The sequence below is a fragment of the Euwallacea fornicatus genome, chromosome 13 (assembly GCF_040115645.1).
Source record: "Euwallacea fornicatus isolate EFF26 chromosome 13, ASM4011564v1, whole genome shotgun sequence".
NCBI lineage: Eukaryota > Metazoa > Arthropoda > Insecta > Coleoptera > Curculionidae > Euwallacea > Euwallacea fornicatus.
In genome coordinates this window covers 2,569,853-2,587,790 of record NC_089553.1, presented here as the reverse complement: position 1 = coordinate 2,587,790, position 17,938 = coordinate 2,569,853, and the positions used below count along the sequence as shown (strand labels likewise).

Sequence of the window (17,938 nt, the reverse complement as noted above, 5' to 3'; positions counted from 1 at the left end):
TGACAAAATGACGGTTAAATGCCGCCCACGTTTACTCACCAAGTCGCGGATAAACCAGCGGCGCACCTCACGGGTCTTTGGAACAAAAGAAAATACAATTATCCCGATCACTAATACAGAGCGAATTACGAACGTCTTATTTCTCGCCACCTTAACATTTGAATGAATCATCTGTAGTTCATCTAAATATCGAAGAAATCAGTCATCGCCATATGGTACACAAAAAAAAATCAGTAAAAAATTTCTAGACCTTTGATAAATCGTCAGTGGTTCAATTTATTAACATTTTAAAAATATCTTATTAATAATTTACAGTTTCACGTGCAGTTTTTTTAATAGAAGGTCCTAATAATTGCTTTTTTTTATTAGTACTTAATCAAGAATTTATTTAAGTATCTATAATAGATCTTCTAAGTAAAATCTAATCTCTGCGTGTACCTGATAACTTCCAATTATTTCCGAACGTGAGTTGGGTAGCCATCCTTCATATCACAGGAATCTGTATTTTCATGTGTTTTTTTTTGTATTTCTTCGCGTTTTGTCCTGTCCATATTTTATCCCACATATAAACACTTAGCGCCACGGACAACCAAAGCCCATTAGGACCCATGCATGAGGGAGTTAATATGGTTTCGATTTTTACCATTCAGCAACATTTTGAACCACTGTAATCACAACACATGTTTATCTTTGACTCATTCTTTTGTTACCCACCATGATGATTAATTTCTTTAATATTTAGACAGGGTATGCGAAGTGGTACTAGTACCAAAACGTACAAAACCTTTACAACTTACCGTTTATAAAGGTATAGCTTGGAAACGATACGCGATAGGAAGCAACATACGATGTTTCCAAATTTAGTAAAGTGGGGTAAAAGTTGCGAATTCAAAGGAGCAGGTGCATTATGTAAATATACCTCAATGGAATAAAAGATACATTTCTTATTACAATGAGAAGTTGATTGAAACAGAAGTCTGAGGTTTTTTAAGAGCAATATTAATTTAGAACTTCATATGGTATTAAATACGTCATGTTAATAATTAATACACCTGTATATATATATATACAGTTATTCAAAAAAAATATTCGTACAATAAAAAATAATCTGTAAATTGTAATTTTCAACTGATTTTGTTCAAATTTTGTATAATGAAAATTTAATGTTTAGGCCGCTCTTCATGGCGTTAAAAAAGCTCCGATTTGGAAAGTTCTTGTGCGGTGAAAATTTTTCCATATAGTTTTAATAATCCCGTAGAGGGGACTTTTCTACATATCACCTGAAGATTTGTTTAAAGGAAAGTCGAATCAGAAATAAAGGAGTTGCAGTCTTCTAAAATCGTAAAAAAATAACGATTTTCACGCAAAATTATGAAATTTAGACATTTTTTACGATTTTAAAAGGCTGCAACTTCCTTGTTTATAATTCAACTCTAATCAAATTTTCAGGATATATGTAAAAAAATCTCCTCTACCAAATTACTAAAACTGCATGGACCAATTTCCACCGCACAAGAACTTTCCAAAACGGAGTTTGTTTTAACAATATGAAAAGCATTTTAAAAATTAAATTTTCAAAAGTTGCTCGAACACGTGAACTGAGTTTAGGTTTGAATTTTCATTATATAAAATTTGAACAAAATCAGTCGAAAATTACAGTTTACAGAGTTTTTAATTCGGCTGTACAAGTCCTTTTTTTAGTAGCTGTATATATATGGAGAGAAAGAGAGAGAGAGAGAGAAATAAAGCCAGTTTCAACCTTAAAATTTTGTCTCGGTTTGTTAAAAACAACTTCCAGGGGGAAATAATATATATATGATCTATTAACATACAGGGTGTTAATTAAGTACGTGCAGATATTTCAAGGGATGAATCTCTGACCGATTCCAATAGAAAAAGTTTCTTTTAACATATGGTCGCAGCGGCTCCGTTTAAGAGATACAGAGTTTAAATTTTAATTTTAATTTGGCTTTCCGTGAATATTTTTGGACACAGATGAGTCAATCGGATGAAATTTAATCGATATTCCTCGAGAATACTTTTTTGAATGAATAAAACTAAATGTATAATAATGCCCTTAATACAAAAGTGACCTACAGTGTGGGGCAAAAAAGTTAGGGACAATTTAAACGTGATGAAACCCTGTACGTGGCGCCCTCTATCAGCAATCCAAATACTAAGATAATATTTGGGTTTTGCATCATAAAAAACCTGCGAATATTAAATTTCATCCGATTGACTCGTCTGTGTCCAAAAATATTCACAAAAAACTAAATTTAAATTTAAATTTAAATACTCTGTATATCTTAAACGGAGCCGCTGCGACCATATGTTAATAGGAACTTTTTGTATTGGAATCGGTCAGAGATTCATTCCTTGAAATATCTGCACGTACTTAATTAACACCCTGTATAACATTATAATTTTTTTCTGTGTAATGTCCAAAAGAATTGTTCACAAACTGGGTAAATAAAACACCCAATTTATTATACTTTTTGTTAATTTTAATCAGACATCTTTTTCTAAACCTTCTCTACTCACTTCGGGGACACGCTATATATTTTTTTGCCGGCATATGAATCTGCTATACGTTATGGGAAGTTAAAAGTTGTCCCAACTTGTACTAAAAAAACTCCTCCCTGATTTTTCAATAGTCAGCTAGACAACAGAGGCGTAAGCTAATGAAAAATCAAGGACTTTTAAACCCATATTTTCGGCAAAGTCAAGGTCTAAAATCTACTCAGAAAACTCTCCTAATTTGTATTGGAAAAACTAGTGTTCTACGCCCCTGATTTCTTAATAGTCACCTAAAAAATCTGAGGCTAACACTACGATTTTCATACGCTTTTTTCAAGAGAAATCGTGTTTACTTGTAAAACTGGTAAATTCATCATTTTCTTAATTTTTAATTTTCCAGGTAGGAAATCGTAGACGTAGTTGGATAATTAAAAAAAATAAGATTTCTCGTGCTTTTCCTCGAGAAAACTCTCCCTTCCTGAAAAACTAGTTAGGTTTCTGCGCCTACGATTTCTCAGTAATTTCATAAATGAAGTTTTCCGATTCTAACCCATTTACACACCAATGAAAGAAAAAATGCGAAAACATTTTAAACGAGATCAATATTTATTAAAACCCATTGAAAGATGGGGGGCTCTCATATTGAATGTCCTATTTCCGGAACTCGGTGACCACTCATGAATGCGTGATTTATGTTTCCATTCCACATATCTTTACGTTCCCCAACTTTGTGAGTTTTTTTTTTTTGGGGGAAATTGGTCCTGTTATATTAACACAACGGGGAGTTTTCATTCATGATCATAATTTCCGATACTGTAACTCGCATCCTTCGTCGGCTCATATTAAAGGAACAAATTAATTATCTATTAATCTAAAACTAGGAGCTACATAGAGAATATTGTCCATTAACCCAAATAGACTGGATGTCCTCTACACGGACAACGGAGGTCTAATTTCCCATCACTAATTAAAACTATTGTAGTACCTATATTACCTTCATCTACATTCGAAACTCTACATAATTCAGCTTTAAGCGCGTTATGTTTCAAGTTTCAAGTTATGGAAAATATGTTAATAATTCCGCTTCCAGGCAGTTTCAATGCCCGGACTTAGATAACTTTGTTTCGGCCCTTTATGCTTCGCTGTAGACATGGGAATGTGCCCTTCGTAAAATAAACTTTGAAATATAGATTTTAATAAATTACTATACGTTTTCGGCCCTTTCCCGGCTATGCGTGTCTAATTAAGTTGTAAATAAGGACCTTTAATCTCAGCTTTGCGAATGTCCGTTTGATGTAAATCCCTTATGGGACACACGGATTCATGTAGATTTTAAAAGGTTCAGAATGAGTGTACGGGAAATCGTGATTTTTTTTGGTTTTCAGCCCCTAAAATTTAATTTCGCTCTCGGGTTTATAGGGGTGTGACCGTAAAATCTTGGAATGTTTCCCGTAGGATAGTCAAACTTTCAATTACTATTTACCTCAGAATGTGGATTTAGGCACTCCATTATTTTGATTAACTTTCCTGGTTGCCTGTTCAACGCCACATAGCAATGTTTACTATTTTTTTATCTACAAATGGATCGTTTTTGTATTATACGAAATTTGATAATTATACCAACTCTCGTCCTTCATCACTCTAACAGGTAGCTTCCGACAGATGCAATTTTATAACCGCAGCTGCAACTGGATAATGCTTCTATAAAAAGATGTCTTATTGGCCCCTTTTTTTCATTGCGAAAAGGCCATTTTTCATATTAAAACCAAACAGGCAGTTTTTGTTGCATTTATTAAACAAATTTCTATGCATATTCCAGCGGTGCAAACACAGTCGATTCAGTGCTGAGTGACGTCTGAATGCAATCAACTCACAATACCGCCTAAAGGCATTTTGTTGAGTGATTACGTTTATCTCGTTTGCGTTATACATGTAATGTGCATTACTCAATAAATAGGTTTATAGAATGTTTAAATCCTCGAGATCTAGCAAGATTACCGGGCTAATATTCTCGGATGTCGTTTAACCGAAATGGGGTTTTATATCGTCGAGATGCGGCTTTAGTTTAAGCCTCGCGATATCGATTTCCAATTTGTGGCGAATTTATGGGAGTACGAGAGGGATTTACATCGATAATAGAAAAAAATGTGAGTCACAAGCGAGTATAACGAATTTGGTTTATAGTAGGTGATTAACCTCATTTACTCATATGTAAACCTAATGGTTCGTTAATGTTCACCCCTCGTAAAATCCTTCAAACCTGCATTTGCCCAGTGTGCAGTAAATAATAAGGTTTTACTTGATCGCGATAGATGGCAGATAATGCGCAGCGTTCCCGTTGGCTGAGAAATGTTTTGCTACCGGGGGTGTTACATAAAAGCGTATATATTTTTCTTTTATATTAGTTGGGAATAATCCCTCACATTCTAGTAGGGTTTATTGGAGCGGTTCTTGTACCACTTCACGACGATAACGAGATAAATAGATTCCGGCAGTCTTATGAAGTGGTATTATCATTCATGCGTTCCGATCCGGGTTTTTGACTAAGTTGAACGAATTTTTTTAGTAAAAATTTGTCTAGAAAAATTCCTGTTCAGTAATATTGAAACCTCTCCTGTGCAGTCTTACTTGAAGTCGTGTAAATTCTGGGTCACTTCCGGCAATAAATTTCCCAGTATTGAGAGAGGCAATAAATCAATGCGACAATACAAAACTAGAAAAAAAAAATGTAAAAAATATAGTCGTAAGATGAAATTAACTGATTGTCATATGAACGAAAATAAGCGTGCTTTTCATACATCTAGATTTATTTTATTAGCAGAGACTTTTTTTCTTACAGTGATCATATCAGGCACTGCCTTCTATAAACTAGACACTCGAGCTATTTGCTGCAACCAAGATTTCTTGTCTCGGCTCTGGATAATGTGAATTTTTTCGAATCCACAACAAAGCCGCTATGGGGACTTTGTCGTCCTTGTCGTGTAATTTCAAATAAACTCGCCATTCTTCCGAAGGTCTTCCATAGAAAGTTACTGTAATTTAATCTTTTTTGTAACGAAATATCCTTACAACCCTCAATGGCAGTGTAGAGAGTCTGGAAACTGGCCCCCTGAGATACGCAAAACCTGGATTAGATCGCGTGTGTGGTATAGGTGATTTTACAGAGTGAAATTTCGTGTTGTGTGAGAATATTTTATTCGTTATATTGACTTAAAAAGGATTCTTTGAAGATGCCTTGCGTTGCAGGCTTGGGGATTATTGAATCATTATAGGTAAGAATACACTTATGAAACGAGAGCTGTTATTTAGTTCATTCCATGAATATAAAACGCTGATAAGTTCATTTCGTTGGCTCCAACATGTTTGGCTTGTCGCCATGTTTTCATGTTAATGTAGATCGAGTAATATGGGCCAAGCCACATTCGGGAACATTTTTTTCTTTTTGGAATTCTTTCAGAAAAGCATTCCTTCCGATCGTCCAGAATTTTTAATGTAGATGAGACGGGTGTATTGTATGTGCATGAAAATGACAGGATAATTACAGCAAAGAGAAAATGACTTGCACTTCTGTCCTGCATGAGCGCCCCTGCTCTTCTGGAGTGAAAAGAGATTGACGAATTGGAAAAGAAAGATAGAGAGGAGCGAAGCATTAATATCGATTCCGATACAAAATATGTCGACAAAGAAGAGAGATTCGGTGGTGCGAAGAAGAAAAATCAAAGCAGAGAAGTAAAAAAATAAAGTTTACGAAAGGAGAATAAAAGATGAACAAAAAAAATAAAAAATAAACAAAGTACTGCAAAAAGTATTTGTCAAGATAACGTAGTTGTCGAATGCATTTTTTGTGGAGAAAATTATGAAGAAAACTGGATCCAGCATAAAAACTCTGACGACTCTGGACGAACATTGACGACTTCCTTTTTTATTTTTGTAATCTCTGTAAACTAAATAAATAATAAGCTAAATGTTCTGTTAATAAAATGTAGAACCATACAAGTATTAAAAAATGCACAAAATGTTTTTTTTTTTTTTAATGTAAAATCTTAATAATTTTGGTTCGTCTCCTCCTACCCCCCAATTTTTTAAACGTTCAAAAAATATGTTTAACACCAGTTGCAATGTGCGTTCCGTTCGCTTCGCCTCTTGCTAAAATATATTTTTAGTACTTAAAGAGATGGAGTTCAGAAGAAAACTTTTATCGCTGATGACTGATTTTGACCGCAAAAATTTCGTTCATTTAAATAACTCCTTAAATGGCCCATACTGCCCACCTTTCTCTAAGTTACAAATAGACATTCCAAGAACCTACGAATATACAGATATGAAACTAACTGTAAATATTCGTATCTAGGAGGTACATAAAATAAGCATAAATCAATGTTGGATCCGTATATCCGATCTCGTACAAATCCCGGTTTCAGTTGCGAATAAATATTCAAGTTGGATATTATTTCGAGCTATTTCTCTTTCATATCTAGTGTCAATACAGGAACTTGATAGTATAGTTAGGTGATAAATGGTTTGAGGGGAATATGGCTTAATTGGCTATAGCAGAAAACGAATTTTTCTTCTATGCCTCACTGCCCTCAGTGGATTTGAAACGGAAATAGTTGCATAATAAGAATTTTTTTTACCACGATTTCATCTATTTCACCTCCTAATCTATTGATTGACTAAACGTGCACCTTTTAGAAGTCGATTCTTTAGTCTCCGCTAAATCTATATTAAACCGGTACGTCTCCAAAGGATTGTCGATGGGTATATTTCCGACTGGTAGAAGTGCGGATGGCCCCAAAAGAACCCCACGTGATATATAAATGACGATTTTTTTGCCAAAAAGTGGCCAATATTGCAAAGACCTAACCTTACAAAGCTTTTGTTTAATGTTGGAGGGTGTTGTGTGGATTTGTGTATGTTTTGGAGCCGTTTTTGGGGAAAGCTTTTAGAGATTTTGTGAACACGGAAGAAATTGGTCATCAATACGCAAGCCAATACTTTTTTTGGAAAGATCTTGATCCATCCAACATAAAAGTGAAGTTACGTCTGGGGAGTCTGGTTCTCTATTAAGAATCCTAAAATATTGAATGGCAGAGATTAAGAGCTTTTGGGACGAACTCCGCAGTGGATGACCTAATTACCCTTCAGATGTGATCACCTCAGATATTGTGGTGAAAATCCATAAAACTGTACTGCAAGATGGGCACTTCAAAAGGTACAGAGCATCGGATTTTGACCGAATAATTAGATATGAGAAAGCTAAGGATATTTCAAGTGAGCTTTTGGCAAAGTTTCGCAGCAATAAAGTCCAGTTTTTTTATCGATTGGTAACCATAGATGAAGCATGGGTTCATCATTTCACATCCGATATGAAAGAGCAGTTAAAACAAAGAACTCAAAAGGGAGAATCGGCTTCAAAGGAGGCGAAACCGTTCCATCTCCAGGAAAGGCGTCAGTTGTTCGGGATGCACATGCTATTTCCCAAAAGGAAAAATAAACGGAGGATAATACACAAAAATTTATTGCAGCGTTTGAATAAGGAAATCAGGAAAAAGGGACACATTTGGCGAAAAAGACAGTCTCGTTTCACCAAGACAACGCACCGGTCCACGCTCTAGTCGTCGCAATGGCCAAAATCGACTAACTTGGTTTCGAATTGTGCCACCTGTTCTCCAGATTCGGCACCCTCGGATTATTTCCTATTTCCAAACTTGAAAAAATGGCTAGATTGAAAGAGATTTACCACTAATGAAGAGGTGAGATGTCTATTTTGAAACAGTAAGCTTCTTACCATGAACAGGGTGTAGGAGCCATAGGAGATCGCTGGGAAAACTGCATCAATTTAAAAGGAAACTATGTTAGGAGATTGTGTAATATTCTCGGAAATTGTTTTGTCTTTAAGTGTTAGGTCAGGTACTTCTGGGACTATCTATGCATGTCGCGATGGGTCCCTTTGAAGCTTTGAAATCCAGGCTTAAGCTCTCCAGTCATTTTAGAATTTAAATCCCGTGTATATCCGGTTCGTAGACAACTTTATGACGATGACAAGATAAACAGACTCCGGTAGCGTATGCAGCGTTGTAATTAGCAATGTCAGCTGAAATCCCGTATGGAAACAAGTGGATACAAGCCGACATTGGCGAGATAATGCTTGTCTGGCTCATTGTGGTTATTGTTTCAAATGCTGTGAGCTTAGTGGTTTCAGATAAAGGACGCTAGTTGCATTTAAAAAGACGTATCCAGATAAATTATTGTATAAGGACATGACAAAATTGAAAAATAATAGGGAAACCTGAAAGAGCTGTGCGAAGAATATCCATTTTATGTATGTTCACGTATTACTACTAACACCGCAGCAGCCGCAGATGAGAAATTGGCTCGAGGTGGTAAAAACAATAAAGAATCTCCGGGGAGCTTATTAAAGGGATTTTCTGATAGACTCGTCGGATATAAGCGGAGATAAGATTTGTGGTTCTTAAGGTCCTCGTAAGGGGGTTGGACAGCAAATTTTTTACTTTTAGCAAAATCTTGAAGAACAATTGCTGCAGACTTATCCAAGGAAATTACGGACTAATTGTGTCTTCGCCGGCAAGAAAGTTTCGAGCATGACAAGTTGGGCATTTCGCCTTTCACACCAGGAATTGCAAAGAAACATCCGAAGGTGGGATATTAGTTTTTTGGTCGAATATTTGTCTCCTTTACGACATTCCTTGAAATATATCCCAAGTTGGAAAAGTTAATTTGCTTCTTGCGCCACGTCGAAAACGAAGTTTAACCGTCAGGGGACCGGCATTTTTGTCTTTTAAACGACTTTTCTAAGCGGTAAGTTTTTATCAAATTTATTGCATTTTCAGTGAAGCGATTTGCCTAATAAATTGAGAGATTATTACTCAGACATTTTTTTTCTTTTACGCCCATTCGGAAAACTCTCACTCGGAAAATGTCTTTAGACACTGACCTAGTTTACCGCAAGCTCGTGCTTATTTTCCTGTTTTTTGTCCCGAACATCTGGATCGCATATACGTGACTGGGGAAGAATTTATTAAGCCAGAGCACGTACCTTAATGCGGAAAGATAGCTGGTGTATCCGTGATGTATGGCTCAGTTTTACATGAGCGGGTAACTATAAATAAGACATTCTTCCATTCAAAAGTTATTACCCCATTTCAGCTATTTGGCCCACTGTTGGAGAGCGTTGAGTGAATCATAAAGAGGCTGTAAAATGGTTATAATTGACCGACGCAAAAAATTAATTTAATTCATTTAAGTGAAATTTAACTTAAATGAAAGTTCCATTATTGTTGATATTATGAGTGGTGTTTCGCGCCGACGACATAGTAACGGGTCCCTTTATTGTACACAAAAGCGTTCATTAATGCGTGAGTTTCAGCACAATTTCAATAAAAAAGTGACCCTACTTTTTGAACAAAACTCTACCAACTGTTAGTAGTCTTGTGTCTTATAACGAAATTTTTGATAGAAATGTTGTACTTTTTGGTCATTCGTGATTCAAGCAACAGAAAAACATTGTTACTAAATCGTATATTTGAAGATAAACAATCTCGATTATTAATCGCCGTCATTACTACACTTGTTGGTCGAATAACTACTAATGCTTGCCATAAATTGCAACGATTGCCGATTACGTCAAAAGCCAATACTTGTCTCATTTAATGCAGTTACAATTTGATTGAACTCATTTATATTTATTGATTTTATGGGTTCAGGATTACCCCAGACAAAAGGGCCGAAACGTCTGACTTCAAACATCTACAGCGTGAATTTTTCTCGATAACTAGTGAAGGAATCTCGGAAACTAGTACAGTTACGAAGTCGGTTAAATGGGGAAAGAATTGCAGCTTTAGAGAACCAATTTAAAGCCACTTTTAGTTTCTTGAAGAAGTCCTTGGCTTACTAGAGATTTGGCAAAAACCAAACTTTGTCGATTTCTTTTAATCGATCTGACCGTCTAGTTACTGGTTCTGGAGATACTGTGTAAATACGAATGTTGTGGGCAATTTTGCTATGAAAAGGACGGACACTCATATTTTTTTACAGCGGTCGTTTTTGAGATATGGCATAATTTTCATTTTTTTTAAATAGAAATCATAATAGATTATGACTTATTCGAAAAGTTTTTTTTTAAGCTTTCAAATGACCCTAATAAGTAGTAATTTATTTTTCTCAAGATGGCGGACTTACGCCTTTTTTTAAATCTCATATTGCAATTTTATGATAATTGTCAACGAAGTCGTTCATATTGATTTGTTATTTGTTTGACCCTAACACCCTGTATCATTTAAGTCAAACGAAGGTAAGTTTTTTAATTTTGAAATTATTTAAATTGTGCAAAAATCCAATACCTATGTATGAACCTTTAAATGTTAATTACTTAATTAATTATTAGTAATACAGATATAAAACGATAAACCCTCCATTGTTGATTGCGCATATATTTTACCGTTTCAAAACTGAAATTGTAGCTGTTCTAATTGAACGCCCATGGATAACATCAAAATTTTCCTCAACGGCTTCTCTAACAGCTTCTACTAACTCATCATTTTCTCCGGAGACTTGGTTTTTTATTGTTCCCCGTGGAAAAAAATCCCTAAGAGAAAGGTCCTGCGATCGAGGAGGCCATAGAATATGTAGATACGTGTCGTCTTAACTCAATATACGATGTGCCCTCACTAATTTTTTTGTAGGGCGACTTTTGGATCCCATAGGGTCTTTATGGCTATATGGAACGCATTATGTAGACTGGTTTCCTGGATATATCACCACCAACTAGCTACAGATAGCCGTCGAGTGTCCTTTTGATAGAGTTTGAGAAGCTATCATAAGACACACGCGGCTGTTTGTGCCCGGTTACACAACATCAATTTCTCCTTTATGCAAAATTTCTCGTATTTCAAACTTCTGAAAGTTTTAAGTCAATATTAGTGTTATTAAACGGGTTCCCGTTGTTAGGCCCTAATGAAGCGAGGGTTGCCCTTCTCCTAAACTATTCACTTTGTTACGTTCGCATTAGGCACAATTGTATTTGGGAAGTCTTAATCCAATCAACTCGGTCTTAAACAGGCGAAATCTAAAGGACCATTTTCAACAAATTGATGGTCTTAGGAGCGTAAAGAGAGAAATAGAGGTGCAAATTATTGTGTAATAAATAGGGTTGCACTCTAACCGGTGGAAGCTGCAGGTGCTCACAGGCGAGTTTAAAAAGGGCCGATATATCAAATGCATTTGTTCTCTTATGGTATGTACGTAACAAATATTTCATGCTTCAACTCATCTGAAATTCGAAACGATTAATGTATGATTAAACGGGAAATTTAGGCGTTTAAAGGGCAAACCGTGTCATCCAGCTTCCATGATTTATGCCAGATTAAAACCGAAAGAACGAAATTTTCCCACAAATAGTCCCAATTTATTTTCAAGCCTGGATTAATCGGGTTCGAACAATGTCTATCGCGGAAAATGGCGTAAAGGAAAGTTGAAAAGTAATTTTTTTCGAAGCTACGAATTCAGAAGGTTAAGAACAAAATTAGTGATTCGACGAATGTTACTCATTTTTATGTCAAAAAATAGTTTTTTGAAGCTTAATACAAACGTTAGAAACCCCAAAATAATCGAGAAGAACTATCGCATTTCATTCCAATTATATTTTATTAGAATACAAAGATACGTTCTTGATAATATGGTGAAGGTGATCATGAGCGCTGCCCCGTTCTTGCCGAGAAGGTGAATCAATTTTCTATACCCTTAAAAAATAATCTTACACCTTTCTTTTTTGATAAAATTGTATTTAAGTGGTCATTTATCACTGCCTATTTTATTATCAGCTTGAAGCTACCAACATAATTTACAGCATAACCTTGCGTGGGCGGCCTGAGAAAATTTGTTCAGCACGTCGACTGACAGACAGTTAATTCCACAGGTTATTTTGACAGTCAAATTAATTATCCGGGCAGTTTCAGCCCAACCTACAACAATGAAGCCCGGAGGTTGAATTATCCCTTTTAAAGGAGCCGAGTGTAAACACTTGCTAGATTGGCAGTGAAATGATACATCCACATCGTCCAGGGCAAAATCCATAACTAATTATTATCTTGCAGTTTACGAAGCAAGACACGGTTACTTGCAGTGTATGATTAATGGCGTTAAATTACAGTCACACTAAGGGGGGCATCCCTCCTGGAAAGATCCAGGAGTATCGTCGGAATGTGACACTTCCAGCAAGGGTGGTAAATGATGAATTGCTTGATTACAAGTAGTGTAGAAGGGCAGATTATGTCATTAATACTCTAGAGTGGTCTGGTGGTAATGTTTGTTTTAATTATGTTAATAGTCAGACAAGAGTTGAGTGTTGGTTTAATCAGTCGCAACCGAGCTTTAGAATTTATGGTGGCAAATGCCAGAAATTCCCTAAACTTCGTACATCTGGGTCAAGTGCGTTTCAAGTCTGTCGATACTGGATACTGCGACACACTCCAGGCAGATCTTGTTTCGCACATTTTCTTGTTTTCGTATTGCCATTTCCTATTAGATAAGAGCGTTTCGGAATTAAAGATGATTGCGTGAAAACAGGCCAAGGTCGTGATTTGGTTATGGTGTAGTAGCCGATGTTGCTGAAATTTGGTTAATGGAAAGCCCCTGAATTTCCTGATTTAATAATTATACGATTGGTTTTTTAATTTTTTGGAAAATCGCGTTCCGTCCAATTCTAAACAATGGCGAAGGTTTGCCAGAAAACGGAAGTGATAATTGCAATAGAAGTCCGCATCGAACCGACGTTAATGATGTTTTCACGTGCCGAGTTTCTTCCAAGCTATAAAGGAAAATTTAATTGAGTGTTTCACTTTTTGAAGTTAATTTTCCTTAATCTCCACCAGCTAAAACGCGGCTTACAGAATATCTGCAGTAATCCACAGAGAGTTCCAAAGAATGCAAATATTTCTCCAGTTAAAACTGCAATTTTTTCCTAGTATTTTCCACCTATAAACTCTTCCATAAACTATCCGATTTTATTCCGGAATGAAATCGTTATGTAAGCAAAACCATTTTACGGTTCCCCAGAGAGAAAAAAAATGGTGGCCGCAGTTACCGTAAAATCATAAAACATTAGTATAAGAGATTCTGAAAATAACGTAATGTTTTTAGGGATGTCCCAAATTGCCATAAAAATGCGCTTTTTCCAAGTTGCATGGCTGCCATTTTCATCCCTTATTTATGGCCCTACCTACGGCGTGCAAAAGCCGAGCTTGAAAAATTACGAAACGCCATAAGTTACCGATATAAACGTAGTCGGTTCGTAGTTGAATGGTGGCAACCCATAGTACAACCTAAAGCATGTTTGAAGGGACAATGGCAATAAGGGAATGGGGCTCTAAAATTTGATCTACATGATAGTTTCAGCTCATTAATTTGAGGTTTCGGCGGGCGTGGCCCTGCACGAGCCCTTTTATTATAAAGTGATTGATTGCGCTCAGAAAATCACTGAAATTATCTTGTGCCACAAACATTTTACTGTAATTAATATGGCGGCCAGATTTGGCTTGTGATGTTTAAAGCGGCAAATTTTAACAGGGCGAGTGACCCGAGCACGGTATTCGCATTTTTAGCTTTTATTAATTTAAAAACTTTTTGTAGCAGTGTTTTGGAAATAAAGTAATCTTGACCCCAAAAGTCCACTACGCGCGTTTTTATTAGGTGACTCCATTGATCGTTGAACCTCTCCATGTGAACATAGGAACTCAATCTCAACAAGCTCAGTATCCTTGAACTAATCTTTTTTTTTTTTTTTTCAATGGCAAAGATTTAACGATATTGATCAGTGTAGTGGGCTAATAAGAGCCCGGCTTTATAAACGTTATTGGCGTGTTAAAGAATTTTTGAAAAATAAATTATTCATAATTAATTCTGAAGAAAATCCCATTTTTGTAATCTTCTCGTTTAATTAGTCTAGACCAGCGTTCTCCCTTTTTGACAATATGCTGAAAGCTTTATGCGCTTTTTCTCAATCATTTGTCAGATTTTCTTGTAATTAATTTGGGCTGGTTAGTGTGGCAGCTCCTCAACCAGCGCTTCTCCCTGGCGCGTCTTTCAAAAGAGAATTCTTAAGACAGAAAGACGACTTGAAGAAACGGAATTTAACGAGAAAATAAGAGCAGACGAGGAAGATTGCCTTTTGCACGTTTTGAGACCGAGTAATTAAATCCTGCCCACTGCTTCCGAGGGTAGTAAATTGTAATATTTCTTTTACTTTTTAGAAGTTTTTATAGCCGTCTACTGTGACTGTCGCAAACATAATACAATTTTTGTTTTTCATTCGCCTATAAAAGAGTGACAATAAAAAGTAATTTTTGTGTGGACCCAAGACTCAACATGCCTTTTGGTAGTTGATTTTTAGTCGTTAAACCGGACTCAAAGAAGAAGATAGACAGGCCCGTTTGAGCCAATAAAAAAAAACATCGCTGCAACAATTTGTACTTCCCCGTGAAGTTCCGAACTCTAAATTGATAAATAAACCGACAGCGGCGGCTTCGACAGAGGGCACAGTGGCGGTAAATATCGAAAAGGTGGACAATATTTTCTATTTGTCGCGACGTCTAACTGGGAAATTCAAGTTTCAATTTCCTGAGGTAATCCGTGGAAGCAGAGGAACCAAATAAGGACATTAAGCCATTCAAAGCCAGATTGCAACATTGCGAAGCAGTCTCTAATATTCCACCATTTAAATATTATTTCCAAGATATTACGTCCACAATAAGACTGGTCTCGTCGCCTTCGGCACAATTAAATCCATTTGTGAAATTGTGACTATTTGCATTATAATGGACTAGCTTCGAGCAATTTACATCTAGCAATCCTTTTAAATGCTTATTAGCCTTCAAGTCTTTGGGGGGTAATAATAGGTCTAGATTGTCGGGGAAATAAAAGGTTGTGTTTTTTCTGTTTTTGTAGGAATACTAAAACTTTGTAAATTTCATTTCAGACCTTTCGGCATGGATTCCCATATCAGCCGACTGCCATGGCCTTTGACCCGGTCCAGAAGTTGCTGGCCATCGGCTCCAAATGCGGGTCTCTTCGAATGTATCCTTTATGAGTACAGAAAAAAAAATAGTGGTGTTCAGGTTTCATAAAAGGTATTAACCGTCCGAAAAACGCTTAAAAAGACGTCGTAAATGCTTGAAAAACAAGATTAAAGAGTTTTACTGGGCCAATGTCGTATTTATAGAATTATAGGCCGCCTTTCGGGCAAAGGAGGTAATTTATGACCAGTGTTATCTACCCCTTATGGCCCGCAGATCGTTAATGGGGAGAAAGTTCATTCTTTATTCCTGAGAAGCCAGACCTTCTGGATTGCTCTGCTTTTATAGCGGCAAAAAGTCAAATTGTTTTTTGAATAGATATTGGTTTTCAAGTGTTTATGGGTAGTGTTGTGGAGGCTGGATGAATACTTTATCGAGGCAATCACGGGAGCTGAGAATTTTGAAATGGATTATCGCAGATGATTTATATCGCTTTGCGAAGGCCAAAGGTTGCCTTATGTTGGGTAATCAATGTCAAATAATGCAGAGTGTTGCGGGAGAAGAGAAAACAAGAAAGGAGACAAAACCATTTTTATTGTGAAACGGAGTGACGGGGGGTTATATTTTTGTGTATAAGTTCGATGATTAACCTGAGTAAGACTCGACCTTCGAAATTACCCCGAAGAAAAAGAGAGGTGCAGAAATTCCTCGGCAGACAGGTGGAGAAAGATATATTCCTCGAGCTAACACCGACGACCTCTCACATAAATAATCGAACTTAGGCCACAAGAAATTCGATGACGCGTTTATACCGTTCGGTTCTAAATTGTCTCTCCATACTATTAAAACTTTGCCAAATTATTACTTTCCTAAGTTCACAAGCAACATCAAATAGGACAAACAACACTCTTTCCTCTCTTTCGTTTATTGCTCTAAATGTTGTTTATATCGCTGGTAAGGCAAAAAGTCCAATTTTTTTTTTTAACTGAAGGATGGGTTGAGTGACGCCTCAAATTAACTGCGTTTCGAAATTCCGTTTAATGCTGTTACGAGATTTAAAATGTGTCGATTCGTTTTTGAGAAAAATAGTTATAAATAGAAAAAGATATACATGTGTCGTCAAAAATGCAATACAAATTCAGTTTAACAGTACATAAACAATATAAAATTTGGTTGTAGAAATTGATCAAGTCAAACTTGTAAAATGGTTACAATTTTAATGCTGACTAAAATGGAACTCGTCGGCAAATACCAGCTTTACGTTAATGAATGTTTGTAGGTTAATTGATCTGTTCACTTCTGTAATTCCACGTGGCTATTTTCCCAAATCCTCCAATGGTGTAGCAAAAACCTTTATTTTTGTACGACCAGCTTCGGCACAAATAAAGACAGCTTTAACTTTTTCTTCTAACGCACGCACGACTAACAAATCATTAACGCTTTTGAACACTATCTGACAATGCATCAAAATAACCAATGACTGTTTGTTAATACAAAATCAAAAACAAATCAATTTCCCATCAACAAAAAAAGTTTTTTATTGTTTATGTACTACTAAACTGAATTTATATGGCATGTTTACGACATTTATGTTCTAATATTTACCGCCCTTTTTCTCAAAAACTAATCGATAGATAGATTTTATATCGCATCACAGCAATAAATGTTTTTTTGAAACACCTTAAATTTGAGCTATCGCTCAACTCATGTACCAATTTAAAATGATTCAATTTTAAAAAACCGACAAATTTGCTCTATCGGTGACATAAACCACATTTAGAGCAATAAGCAAAAATGAAAAGAGAGTTTTTTTTGTCTTATTTAATGATACTTGTGAATTTAGAAAAGTGAGAATTTGGCAATATTTCACTAGGGGGGGGACTTAGAACCACACCGTATATCCAGCTTTACTTGTTTAGAGATATTGACTTACAAGGATAGTCCGAGAGGTGCCTGACGCTTAAAGCAAAAAAAAATTGAAAATATTACGTTATTTCTCAACGTAATCTCTTTTGATATTGACACGCTTTTTCCAGCAACGTTCTATGATTGTTACACCCTGTTTATTGTAAGAAGTTTCGAATGGTTCAAAATAGGCATTCATCTCGGACTCCATCTCTTCATTATTAGCAAAATTTTTCCACCGAACCATTTGTTTTAAGTTTGAAAATAGAAAATGAACTGAGGGGAGTAAATTTGGCGAATACGGTGGCTGAAGAAAAAGTTCGAAACAAAGTTAATTGATGTTGGTCAACGCGATGACGGAAATGCGAACAGATGCGTTACTTGGTGAAATAAGACTTTGTTTTTCGCCAAATGTGTTCGCTTTTCCTTAATTTCTCTGTTCAAACGCTGCAACGAATTTGTGTAATATCCTCTGTTTATTGTTTTTC

At 36.0% G+C, this 17,938-nt stretch overlaps 1 protein-coding gene across 4 annotated transcripts in view; it reads left to right on the top strand.

The window, feature by feature from the left end:
• Positions 1–17,938, top strand: part of Tomosyn (syntaxin-binding protein tomosyn) — a 78,479-nt gene that overhangs the window by 25,188 nt on the left and 35,353 nt on the right. For all 4 annotated transcript variants that reach the window (XM_066288990.1, XM_066288989.1, XM_066288987.1 and 1 more), the window contains exon 2: positions 15,509–15,606. In XM_066288990.1, the coding sequence (XP_066145087.1) occupies positions 15,509–15,606 (98 nt within the window). The remainder of the gene's footprint in view (positions 1–15,508; positions 15,607–17,938) is intronic.